Below are 15,516 nucleotides of genomic sequence, written 5' to 3'. Positions count from 1 at the left end.
CGCACTATACCTCATCTATAGACACAGCCGTCCTATACACCGCACTATACCTGATCTATAGACACAGCCGTCCTATACACCGCACTATACCTCATCTATAGACACAGCCGTCCTATTACACACACTATACCTCATCTATAGACACAGCCGTCCTATACACCGCACTATACCTGATCTATAGACACAGCCGTCCTATACACCGCACTATACCTGATCTATAGACACAGCCGTCCTATACACCGCACTATACCTCATCTATAGACACTGCCGTCCTATACACCGCACTATACCTGATCTATAGACACTGCCGTCCTATACACCGCACTATACCTGATCTATAGACACAGCTGTCCTATACACCGCACTATACCGATCTATAGACACTGCCGTCCTATACACCGCACTATACCTGATCTATAGACACAGCGTCCTATACACCGCACTATACCTGATCTATAGACACTGCCGTCCTATACACCGCACTATACCTCATCTATAGACACTGCGTCCTATACACCGCACTATAAGTGATCTATAGACACAGCCGTCCTATACACCGCACTATACCACATCTATAGACACTGCCGTCCTATACACCGCACTATACCTGATCTATAGACACTGCCGTCCTATACACCGCACTATACCTGATCTATAGACACAGCCGTCCTATACACCGCACTATACCTGATCTATAGACACAGCCGTCCTATACACCGCACTATACCTCATCTATAGACACAGCCGTCCTATACACCGCACTATACCTCATCTATAGACACAGCCGTCCTATACACCGCACTATACCTGATCTATAGACACAGCCGTCCTATACACCGCACTATACCTGATCTATAGACACAGCCGTCCTATACACCGCACTATACTGATCTATAGACACAGCCGTCCTATACACCGTACTATACCTCATCTATAGACACTGCCGTCCTATACACCGCACTATACCTGATCTATAGACACAGCCGTCCTATACACCGCACTATACCTCATCTATAGACACTGCCGTCATATACACCGCACTATACCTCATCTATAGACACTGCCGTTCTATACACCGCACTATACCTGATCTATAGACACAGCCGTCCTATACACCGCACTATACCTCATCTATAGACACAGCCGTCCTATACAACGCACTATACCTCATCTATAGACACAGCCGTCCTATACACCGCACTATACCTCATCTATAGACACAGCCGTCCTATACACCGCACTATACCTGATCTATAGACACTGCCGTCCTATACACCGCACTATACCTCATCTATAGACACAGCCGTCCTATACAACGCACTATACCTCATCTATAGACACATCTGTCCTATACACCGCACTATACCTCATCTATAGACACAGCCGTCCTATACACCGCACTATACCTGATCTATAGACACAGCCGTCCTATACACCGCACTATACCTGATCTATAGACACAGCCGTCCTATACACCGCACTATAGCTGATCTATAGACACAGCCGTCCTATACACCGCACTATACCTGATCTATAGACACAGCCGTCCTATACACCGCACTATACCTGATCTATAGACACTGCCGTCCTATACACCGCACTATACCTGATCTATAGACACAGCCGTCCTATACACTGCACTATACCTGATCTATAGACACTGCCGTCCTATACACCGCACTATACCTGATCTATAGACACAGCCGTCCTATACACCGCACTATACCTGATCTATAGACACAGCCGTCCTATACACCGCACTATACCTCATCTATAGACACAGCTGTCCTATACACCGCACTATACCTGATCTATAGACACAGCCGTCCTATACACCGCACTATACCTCATCTATAGACACAGCCGTCCTATACACCGCACTATAGCTGATCTATAGACACTGCCGTCCTATACACCGCACTATACCTGATCTATAGACACTGCCGTCCTATACACCGCACTATAGCTGATCTATAGACACAGCCGTCCTATACACCGCACTATAGCTGATCTATAGACACTGCCGTCCTATACACCGCACTATACCTGATCTATAGACACTGCCGTCCTATACACCGCACTATAGCTGATCTATAGACACAGCCGTCCTATACACCGCACTATACCTCATCTATAGACACAGCCGTCCTATACACCGCACTATACCTGATCTATAGACACTGCCGTCCTATACACCGCACTATAGCTGATCTATAGACACTGCCGTCCTATACACCGCACTATACCTCATCTATAGACACAGCCGTCCTATACACCGCACTATAGCTGATCTATAAACACAGCCGTCCTATACACAGCACTATAGCTGATCTATAGACACTGCCGTCCTATACACCGCACTATACCTCATCTATAGACACAGCCGTCCTATACACCGCACTATAGCTGATCTATAGACAATGCCGTCCTATACACCGCACTATACCTGATCTATAGACACAGCCGTCCTATACACCGCACTATACCTCATCTATAGACACAGCCGTCCTATACACCGCACTATACCACATCTATAGACACAGCCGTCCTATACACCGCACTATACCTCATCTATAGACACTGCCGTCCTATACACCGCACTATAGCTGATCTATAGACACAGCCGTCCTATACACCGCACTATACCTGATCTATAGACACAGCCGTCCTATACACCGCACTATACCTGATCTATAGACACTGCCGTCCTATACACCGCACTATACCTCATCTATAGACACAGCCGTCCTATACACCGCACTATACCTCATCTATAGACACTGCCGTCCTATACACCGCACTATACCTGATCTATAGACACTGCCGTCCTATACACCGCACTATAGCTGATCTATAGACACAGCCGTCCTATACACCGCACTATAGCTGATCTATAGACACTGCCGTCCTATACACCGCACTATACCTCATCTATAGACACAGCCGTCCTATACACCGCACTATACCTGATCTATAGACACTGCCGTCCTATACACCGCACTATAGCTGATCTATAGACACAGCCGTCCTATACACCGCACTATACCTGATCTATAGACACTGCCGTCCTATACACCGCACTATACCTGATCTATAGACACAGCCGTCCTATACACCGCACTATACCTCATCTATAGACACAGCCGTCCTATACACCGCACTATACCTGATCTATAGACACTGCCGTCCTATACACCGCACTATACCTCATCTATAGACACTGCCGTCCTATACACCGCACTATACCTGATCTATAGACACAGCCGTCCTATACACCGCATTATACCTGATCTATAGACACAGCCGTCCTATAAACCGCACTATACCTGATCTATAGACACAGCCGTCCTATACACCGCACTATAGCTGATCTATAGACACTGCCGTCCTATACACCGCACTATAGCTGATCTATAGACACTGCCGTCCTATACACCGCACTATAGCTGATCTATAGACACTGCCGTCCTATACACCGCACTATACCTGATCTATAGACACAGCCGTCCTATACACCGCACTATACCTGATCTATAGACACAGCCGTCCTATACACCGCACTATACCTGATCTATAGACACTGCCGTCCTATACACCGCACTATACCTCATCTATAGACACTGCCGTCCTATACACCGCACTATAAGTGATCTATAGACACAGCCGTCCTATACACCGCACTATACCACATCTATAGACACTGCCGTCCTATACACCGCACTATACCTGATCTATAGACACTGCCGTCCTATACACCGCACTATACCTGATCTATAGACACAGCCGTCCTATACACCGCACTATACCTGATCTATAGACACAGCCGTCCTATACACCGCACTATACCTCATCTATAGACACAGCCGTCCTATACACCGCACTATACCTCATCTATAGACACAGCCGTCCTATACACCGCACTATACCTGATCTATAGACACTGCCGTCCTATACACCGCACTATACCTGATCTATAGACACAGCCGTCCTATACACCGCACTATAGCTGATCTATAGACACTGCCGTCCTATACACCGCACTATAGCTGATCTATAGACACAGCCGTCCTATACACCGCACTATACCTCATCTATAGACACAGCCGTCCTATACACCGCACTATACCTCATCTATAGACACAGCCGTCCTATACACCGCACTATACCTCATCTATAGACACAGCCGTCCTATACACCGCACTATACCTGATCTATAGACACAGCCGTCCTATACACCGTACTATACCTCATCTATAGACACAGCCGTCCTATACACCGCACTATACCTGATCTATAGACACTGCCATCCTATACACCGCACTATACCTCATCTATAGACACAGCCGTCCTATACACCGCACTATACCTGATCTATAGACACAGCCGTCCTATACACCGCACTATACCTCATCTATAGACACAGCCGTCCTATACACCGCACTATACCTGATCTATAGACACAGCCGTCCTATACACCGCACTATACCTGATCTATAGACACTGCCGTCCTATACACCGCACTATACCTGATCTATAGACACAGCCGTCCTATACACCGCACTATACCTGATCTATAGACACAGCCGTCCTATACACCGTACTATACCTCATCTATAGACACAGCCGTCCTATACACCGCACTATACCTGATCTATAGACACTGCCATCCTATACACCGCACTATACCTCATCTATAGACACAGCCGTCCTATACACCGCACTATACCTGATCTATAGACACTGCCGTCCTATACACCGCACTATACCTCATCTATAGACACAGCCGTCCTATACACCGCACTATACCTGATCTATAGACACAGCCGTCCTATACACCGCACTATACCTGATCTATAGACACTGCCGTCCTATACACCGCACTATACCTGATCTATAGACACAGCCGTCCTATACACCGCACTATACCTCATCTATAGACACTGCCGTCATATACACCGCACTATACCTCATCTATAGACACTGCCGTTCTATACACCGCACTATACCTGATCTATAGACACAGCCGTCCTATACACCGCACTATACCTAATCTATAGACACAGCCGTCCTATACAACGCACTATACCTCATCTATAGACACAGCCGTCCTATACACCGCACTATACCTCATCTATAGACACAGCCGTCCTATACACCGCACTATACCTGATCTATAGACACAGCCGTCCTATACACCGCACTATACCTGATCTATAGACACAGCCGTCCTATACACCGCACTATACCTGATCTATAGACACTGCCGTCCTATACACCGCACTATACCTGATCTATAGACACTGCCGTCCTATACACCGCACTATACCTGATCTATAGACACTGCCGTCCTATACACCGCACTATACCTCATCTATAGACACAGCCGTCCTATACACCGCACTATACCTGATCTATAGACACTGCCGTCCTATACACCGCACTATACCTCATCTATAGACACAGCCGTCCTATACAACGCACTATACCTCATCTATAGACACAGCCGTCCTATACACCGCACTATACCTCATCTATAGACACAGCCGTCCTATACACCGCACTATACCTGATCTATAGACACAGCCGTCCTATACACCGCACTATACCTGATCTATAGACACAGCCGTCCTATACACCGCACTATACCTGATCTATAGACACTGCCGTCCTATACACCGCACTATAGCTGATCTATAGACACAGCCGTCCTATACACCGCACTATACCTGATCTATAGACACTGCCGTCCTATACACCGCACTTTACCTGATCTATAGACACTGCCGTCCTATACACCGCACTATAGCTGATCTATAGACACTGCCGTCCTATACACCGCACTATAGCTGATCTATAGACACTGCCGTCCTATACACCGCACTATACCTGATCTATAGACACAGCCGTCCTATACACCGCACTATACCTGATCTATAGACACAGCCGTCCTATACACCGCACTATACCTGATCTATAGACACAGCCGTCCTATACACCGCACTATACCTCATCTATAGACACAGCCGTCCTATACACCGCACTATACCTGATCTATAGACACAGCCGTCCTATACACCGCACTATACCTCATCTATAGACACTGCCGTCCTATACAACGCACTATACCTCATCTATAGACACATCTGTCCTATACACCGCACTATACCTCATCTATAGACACAGCCGTCCTATACACCGCACTATACCTCATCTATAGACACTGCCGTCCTATACACCGCACTATACCTGATCTATAGACACAGCCGTCCTATACACCGCACTATACCTCATCTATAGACACTGCCGTCCTATACACCGCACTATACATCATCTATAGACACTGCCGTCCTATACACCGCACTATAGCTGATCTATAGACACAGCCGTCCTATACACCGCACTATACCTCATCTATAGACACAGCCGTCCTATACACCGCACTATACCTGATCTATAGACACAGCCGTCCTATACACCGCACTATAGCTGATCTATAGACACTGCCGTCCTATACACCGCACTATACCTGATCTATAGACACTGCCGTCCTATACACCGCACTATACCTCATCTATAGACACTGCCGTCCTATACACCGCACTATACCTCATCTATAGACACTGCCGTCCTATACACCGCACTATAAGTGATCTATAGACACAGCCGTCCTATACACCGCACTATACCACATCTATAGACACTGCCGTCCTATACACCGCACTATACCTGATCTATAGACACTGCCGTCCTATACACCGCACTATACCTGATCTATAGACACAGCCGTCCTATACACCGCACTATACCTGATCTATAGACACAGCCGTCCTATACACCGCACTATACCTCATCTATAGACACAGCCGTCCTATACACCGCACTATACCTCATCTATAGACACAGCCGTCCTATACACCGCACTATACCTGATCTATAGACACAGCCGTCCTATACACCGCACTATACCTGATCTATAGACACAGCCGTCCTATACACCGCACTATAGCTGATCTATAGACACTGCCGTCCTATACACCGCACTATAGCTGATCTATAGACACAGCCGTCCTATACACCGCACTATACCTCATCTATAGACACAGCCGTCCTATACACCGCACTATACCTCATCTATAGACACAGCCGTCCTATACACCGCACTATACCTGATCTATAGACACAGCCGTCCTATACACCGCACTATACCTGATCTATAGACACAGCCGTCCTATACACCGTACTATACCTCATCTATAGACACAGCCGTCCTATACACCGCACTATACCTGATCTATAGACACTGCCATCCTATACACCGCACTATACCTCATCTATAGACACAGCCGTCCTATACACCGCACTATACCTGATCTATAGACACAGCCGTCCTATACACCGCACTATACCTCATCTATAGACACAGCCGTCCTATACACCGCACTATACCTGATCTATAGACACAGCCGTCCTATACACCGCACTATACCTGATCTATAGACACTGCCGTCCTATACACCGCACTATACCTGATCTATAGACACAGCCGTCCTATACACCGCACTATACCTGATCTATAGACACAGCCGTCCTATACACCGTACTATACCTCATCTATAGACACAGCCGTCCTATACACCGCACTATACCTGATCTATAGACACTGCCATCCTATACACCGCACTATACCTCATCTATAGACACAGCCGTCCTATACACCGCACTATACCTGATCTATAGACACAGCCGTCCTATACACCGCACTATACCTCATCTATAGACACAGCCGTCCTATACACCGCACTATACCTGATCTATAGACACAGCCGTCCTATACACCGCACTATACCTGATCTATAGACACTGCCGTCCTATACACCGCACTATACCTCATCTATAGACACTGCCGTCCTATACACCGCACTATACCTCATCTATAGACACTGCCGTTCTATACACCGCACTATACCTGATCTATAGACACAGCCGTCCTATACACCGCACTATACCTAATCTATAGACACAGCCGTCCTATACAACGCACTATACCTGATCTATAGACACAGCCGTCCTATACACCGCACTATACCTCATCTATAGACACAGCCGTCCTATACACCGCACTATACCTGATCTATAGACACAGCCGTCCTATACACCGCACTATACCTCATCTATAGACACAGCCGTCCTATACACCGCACTATACCTGATCTATAGACACAGCCGTCCTATACACCGCACTATACCTGATCTATAGACACAGCCGTCCTATACACCGCACTATACCTCATCTATAGACACTGCCGTCCTATACACCGCACTATACCTCATCTATAGACACTGCCGTTCTATACACCGCACTATACCTGATCTATAGACACAGCCGTCCTATACACCGCACTATACCTAATCTATAGACACAGCCGTCCTATACAACGCACTATACCTCATCTATAGACACAGCCGTCCTATACACCGCACTATACCTCATCTATAGACACAGCCGTCCTATACACCGCACTATACCTGATCTATAGACACAGCCGTCCTATACACCGCACTATACCTGATCTATAGACACAGCCGTCCTATACACCGCACTATACCTGATCTATAGACACTGCCGTCCTATACACCGCACTATACCTGATCTATAGACACTGCCGTCCTATACACCGCACTATACCTGATCTATAGACACTGCCGTCCTATACACCGCACTATACCTCATCTATAGACACAGCCGTCCTATACACCGCACTATACCTGATCTATAGACACTGCCGTCCTATACACCGCACTATACCTCATCTATAGACACAGCCGTCCTATACAACGCACTATACCTCATCTATAGACACAGCCGTCCTATACACCGCACTATACCTCATCTATAGACACAGCCGTCCTATACACCGCACTATACCTGATCTATAGACACAGCCGTCCTATACACCGCACTATACCTGATCTATAGACACAGCCGTCCTATACACCGCACTATACCTGATCTATAGACACTGCCGTCCTATACACCGCACTATAGCTGATCTATAGACACAGCCGTCCTATACACCGCACTATACCTGATCTATAGACACTGCCGTCCTATACACCGCACTTTACCTGATCTATAGACACTGCCGTCCTATACACCGCACTATAGCTGATCTATAGACACTGCCGTCCTATACACCGCACTATAGCTGATCTATAGACACTGCCGTCCTATACAACGCACTATACCTGATCTATAGACACAGCCGTCCTATACACCGCACTATACCTGATCTATAGACACAGCCGTCCTATACACCGCACTATACCTGATCTATAGACACAGCCGTCCTATACACCGCACTATACCTCATCTATAGACACAGCCGTCCTATACACCGCACTATACCTGATCTATAGACACAGCCGTCCTATACACCGCACTATACCTCATCTATAGACACTGCCGTCCTATACAACGCACTATACCTCATCTATAGACACATCTGTCCTATACACCGCACTATACCTCATCTATAGACACAGCCGTCCTATACACCGCACTATACCTCATCTATAGACACTGCCGTCCTATACACCGCACTATACCTGATCTATAGACACAGCCGTCCTATACACCGCACTATACCTCATCTATAGACACTGCCGTCCTATACACCGCACTATACATCATCTATAGACACTGCCGTCCTATACACCGCACTATAGCTGATCTATAGACACAGCCGTCCTATACACCGCACTATACCTCATCTATAGACACAGCCGTCCTATACACCGCACTATACCTGATCTATAGACACAGCCGTCCTATACACCGCACTATAGCTGATCTATAGACACTGCCGTCCTATACACCGCACTATACCTGATCTATAGACACTGCCGTCCTATACACCGCACTATACCTCATCTATAGACACAGCCGTCCTATACACCGCACTATAGCTGATCTATAGACACAGCCGTCCTATACACCGCACTATACCTGATCTATAGACACTGCCGTCCTATACACCGCACTATACCTGATCTATAGACACTGCCGTCCTATACACCGCACTATACCTCATCTATAGACACAGCCGTCCTATACACCGCACTATAGCTGATCTATAGACACTGCCGTCCTATACACCGCACTATACCTGATCTATAGACACAGCCGTCCTATACACCGCACTATACCTCATCTATAGACACAGCCGTCCTATACACCGCACTATACCTCATCTATAGACACAGCCGTCCTATACACCGCACTATACCTCATCTATAGACACAGCCGTCCTATACACCGCACTATACCTGATCTATAGACACTGCCGTTATATACACCGCACTATACCTCATCTATAGACACAGCCGTCCTATACACCGCACTATACCTGATCTATAGACACAGCCGTCCTATACACCGCACTATACCTGATCTATAGACACAGCCGTCCTATACACCGCACTATAGCTGATCTATAGACACAGCCGTCCTATACACCGCACTATAGCTGATCTATAGACACTGCCGTCCTATACACCGCACTATACCTCATCTATAGACACAGCCGTCCTATACACCGCACTATACCTGATCTATAGACACTGCCGTCCTATACACCGCACTATACCTGATCTATAGACACAGCCGTCCTATACACCGCACTATAGCTGATCTATAGACACAGCCGTCCTATACACCGCACTATACCTCATCTATAGACACAGCCGTCCTATACACCGCACTATACCTGATCTATAGACACAGCCGTCCTATACACCGCACTATACCTGATCTATAGACACAGCCGTCCTATACACCGCACTATACCTGATCTATAGACACAGCCGTCCTATACACCGCACTATACCTCATCTATAGACACTGCCGTCCTATACACCGCACTATACCACATCTATAGACACAGCCGTCCTATACACCGCAATATACCTGATCTATAGACACAGCCGTCCTATACACCGCACTATACCTCATCTATAGACACAGCCGTCCTATACACCGCAATATACCTGATCTATAGACACAGCCGTCCTATACACCGCACTATACCTCATCTATAGACACAGCCGTCCTATACACCGCACTATACCTGATCTATAGACACAGCCGTCCTATACACCGCACTATAGCTGATCTATAGACACTGCCGTCCTATACACCGCACTATACCTGATCTATAGACACAGCCGTCCTATACACCGCACTATACCTGATCTATAGACACAGCCGTCCTATACACCGCACTATACCTGATCTATCGACACAGCTGTCCTATACACCGCACTATACCTGATCCATAGACACAGCCGTCCTATACACCGCACTATACCTCATCTATAGACACAGCCGTCCTATACACCGCACTATACCTCATCTATAGACACAGCCGTCTTATACACCGCACTATACCTGATCTATAGACACAGCCGTCCTATACACCACACTATACCTGATCTATAGACACAGCCGTCCTATACACCGCACTATACCTCATCTATAGACACTGCCATCCTATACACCGCACTATACCTCATCTATAGACACAGCCGTCTTATACACCGCACTATAGCTGATCTATAGACACTGCCGTCCAATACACCGCACTATACCTCATCTATAGACACAGCCGTCCTATACACCGCACTATAGCTGATCTATAGACACTGCCGTCCTATACACCGCAATATACCTGATCTATAGACACAGCCGTCCTATACACCGCACTATACCTCATCTATAGACACAGCCGTCCTATACACCGCACTATACCTGATCTATAGACACAGCCGTCCTATACACCGCACTATACCTGATCTATAGACACTGCCGTCCTATACACCGCACTATAGCTGATCTATAGACACTGCCGTCCTATACACCGCACTATACCTCATCTATAGACACAGCCGTCCTATACACCGCACTCCGCTCAGATAATTTACGGTATTTTATGTCTATTTTTTCTTTCCTCTCGTCAGGACCCTGTCAGCCATGCTGCGTGTTTTCGCCCTCCTTGCTCTGTGCAGTCTTGCACAATGTAAGTATTAATCTCCTGACACATCAGCGGACAGTGAGGGGCCCTTGTAGTGTATCGCAGCAGTACCGCAGGATGAGTACCGCAGTGCGGTTTTGTGCCGCGCTCGCGTTCGGTCTCTCTGCAGCGCTCGCGTTCGGTTCCTCTGCAGCGCTCGAGTTCGGTTCCTCTGCAGCGCTCGCGTTCGGTTCCTCTGCAGCGCTCGCGTTCGGTTCCTCTGCAGCGCTCGCGTTCGGTTCCTCTGCAGCGCTCGCGTTCGGTTCCTCTGGGAATACTGCTGCACGCTCTAGGTGAGAACAGCCCCAGGGCCACAGTGATAGTAATGCTCCTGTCTTCACCATACAGGTTGCCCCACCATCCTCACAAAATCCCAGTGGGGGGGACGTGCTCCCACCTGCCGGACAGCAATGGCTACCCCAGTCACCTATGTCATCATCCACCACACCGCCGGAGCCGCCTGCTCCTCCCAGTCCACCTGCATCACTCAGGCCAAGAACATCCAGAACATGCACATTAACACCAACGCCTGGTGTGACATCGGATACAGGTAAGTGGGCACCGTCACACGATGCCCGGCCTCAGGTGCTCCATGCTGCTTATAACACCACCTCTCTGCTTTGCAGCTTCCTGGTTGGAGGCGACGGTTCCGTGTACGAGGGCCGTGGTTGGACATCCGTTGGTGCTCACGCCCCAAACTACAACTCCAACTCTATTGGCATCGTCTTAATCGGCACCTTCACAAGTTAGTCCGGGGACTGTGGTGGGGGCTTCAAATGTCCCATGGTGTAGGGTAAAAAGCCACGATACTGTGGTGTGAGCACGGTCCATGTATTGGACCCACTGTCTGCCAGAGGAGGCACAGAGCCGCGCCCGTGTCACCAATACTCCATCCTCCCTGGCTGCCAGAGCTGGAGGAGGACAGAGGAGGCACAGAGCCGCGCCCGTGTCACCAATACTCCATCCTCCCTGGCTGCCAGAGCTGGAGGAGGACAGAGGAGGCACAGAGCCGCGCCCGTATCACCAATACTCCATCCTCCCTGGCTGCCAGAGCTGGAGGAGGACAGAGGAGGCACAGAGCCGCGCCCATGTCACCAATACTCCATCCTCCCTGGCTGCCAGTGCTGGAGGAGGACAGAGGAGGCACAGAGCTGCGCCCGTGTCACCAATACTTCATTCTCCCTGGCTGCCAGTGCTGGAGGAGGACAGTGAAGGCACAGAGCTGCGCCCGTGTCACCAATACTCCATCCTCCCTGGCTGCCAGTGGTGGAGGAGGACAGTGAAGGCACAGAGCTGCGCCCGTGTCACCAATACTCCATCCTCCCTGGCTGCCAGTGCTGGAGGAGGACAGAGGAGGCACAGAGCCGCGCCCGTGTCACCAATACTCCATCCTCCCTGGCTGCCAGTGCTGGAGGAGGACAGAGGAGGCACAGAGCCGCGCCCGTGTCACCAATACTCCATCCTCCCTGGCTGCCAGTGCTGGAGGAGGACAGAGGAGGCACAGAGCCGCGCCCGTGTCACCTATACTCCATCATACCTTGCTGACAGTGATGGAGGAGGACAGAGCCGCGCCCGTGTCACCAATACTCCATCCTCCCTGGCTGCCAGTGATGGAGGAGGACAGTGAAGGCACAGAGCCGTGCCCGTGTCACCAATACTCCATCCTCCCTGGCTGCCAGTGCTGGAGGAGGACAGAGGAGGCACAGAGCCGCGCCCGTGTCACCAATACTCCATCCTCCCTGGCTGCCAGTGCTGGAGGAGGACAGTGAAGGCACAGAGCCGCGCCGTGTCACCAATACTCCATCCTCCCTGGCTGCCAGTGCTGGAGGAGGACAGAGGAGGCACAGAGCCGCGCCCATGTCACCAATACTCCATCCTCCCTGGCTGCCAGTGATGGAGGAGGACAGTGGAGGCACAGAGCCGCGCCGTGTCACCAATACTCCATCCTCCCTGGCTGCCAGAGCTGGAGGAGGACAGTGAAGGCACAGAGCCGCGCCCGTGTCACCAATACTTCATCCTCCCTGGCTGCCAGAGCTGGAGGAGGACAGAGGAGGCACAGAGCTGCGCCCGTGTCACCAATACTCCATCCTCCCTGGCTGCCAGTGCTGGAGGAGGACAGTGAAGGCACAGAGCCGCGCCCGTGTCACCAATACTCCATCCTCCCTGGCTGCCAGTGATGGAGGAGGACAGAGGAGGCACAGAGCCACGCCGTATCACCAATACTCCATCCTCCCTGGCTGCCAGTGCTGGAGGAGGACAGAGGAGGCACAGAGCCGCGCCCGTGTCACCAATACTCCATCCTCCCTGGCTGCCAGTGCTGGAGGAGGACAGTGGAGGCACAGAGCCGCGCCCGTGTCACCAATACTCCATCCTCCCTGGCTGCCAGTGATGGAGGAGGACAGTGGAGGCACAGAGCCGCGCCCGTGTCACCAATACTCCATCCTCTCTGGCTGCCAGTGGTGGAGGAGGACAGAGGAGGCACAGAGCCGCGCCCGTGTCACCAATACTCCATCCTCCCTGGCTGCCAGTGATGGAGGAGGACAGAGGAGGCACAGAGCCGCGCCCGTGTCACCAATACTCCATCCTCCCTGGCTGCCAGTGATGGAGGAGGACAGTGGAGGCACAGAGCCGCGCCCGTGTCACCAATACTCCATCCTCTCTGGCTGCCAGTGGTGGAGGAGGACAGAGGAGGCACAGAGCCGCGCCCGTGTCACCAATACTCCATCCTCCCTGGCTGCCAGTGATGGAGGAGGACAGAGGAGGCACAGAGCCGCGCCCGTGTCACCAATACTCCATCCTCCCTGGCTGCCAGTGCTGGAGGAGGACAGGGGAGGCACAGAGCCGCGCCCGTGTCACCAGTGCTACATCCTCCCTGGCTGCCAGTGCTGGAGGAGGACAGTGGAGGCACAGAGCCGCGCCCGTGTCACCAATACTCCATCCTCCCTGGCTGCCAGTGATGGAGGAGGACAGAGGAGGCACAGAGCCGCGCCCGTGTCACCAATACTCCATCCTCCCTGGCTGCCAGTGCTGGAGGAGGACAGGGGAGGCACAGAGCCGCGCCCGTGTCACCAGTACTCCATCCTCCCTGGCTGCCAGTGCTGGAGGAGGACAGAGGAGGCACAGAGCCGCGCCCGTGTCACCAATACTCCATCCTCCCTGGCTGCCAGTGCTGGAGGAGGACAGGGGAGGCACAGAGCCGCGCCTGTGTCACCAATACTCCATCCTCCCTGGCTGTCAGAGCTGAAGGAGGACAGAGGAGGCACAGAGCCGTGCCCGTGTCACCAGTGCTCCATCCTCCCTGGCTGCCAGTGATGGAGGAGGACAGAGGAGGCACAGAGCCGCGCCCGTGTCACCAATACTCCATCCTCCCTGGCTGCCAGTGCTGGAGGAGGACAGAGGAGGCACAGAGCCGCGCCCGTGTCACCAATACTCCATCCTCCCTGGCTGC

General features: G+C 50.4%; 1 protein-coding gene across 1 annotated transcript in view; it reads left to right on the top strand.

Annotated features, from left to right (window-relative positions):
• LOC121009301 (peptidoglycan-recognition protein SC2-like) overlaps positions 1–15,516 on the top strand; it is a 51,227-nt gene that overhangs the window by 34,966 nt on the left and 745 nt on the right. Inside the window, exons 2-4 of the mRNA XM_040442318.1 lie at positions 12,014–12,074; positions 12,417–12,618; positions 12,695–12,813. Of these exons, the coding sequence (XP_040298252.1) occupies positions 12,029–12,074; positions 12,417–12,618; positions 12,695–12,813 (367 nt within the window). The 5' untranslated portion in view covers positions 12,014–12,028. The remainder of the gene's footprint in view (positions 1–12,013; positions 12,075–12,416; positions 12,619–12,694; positions 12,814–15,516) is intronic.

This window comes from Bufo bufo, chromosome 8 (assembly GCF_905171765.1).
Source record: "Bufo bufo chromosome 8, aBufBuf1.1, whole genome shotgun sequence".
NCBI classification, from domain to species: Eukaryota; Metazoa; Chordata; class Amphibia; order Anura; family Bufonidae; genus Bufo; species Bufo bufo.
The sequence above is the reverse complement of the archived record's forward strand: the minus strand, read 5'-3'. Positions and strand labels throughout refer to the sequence as shown.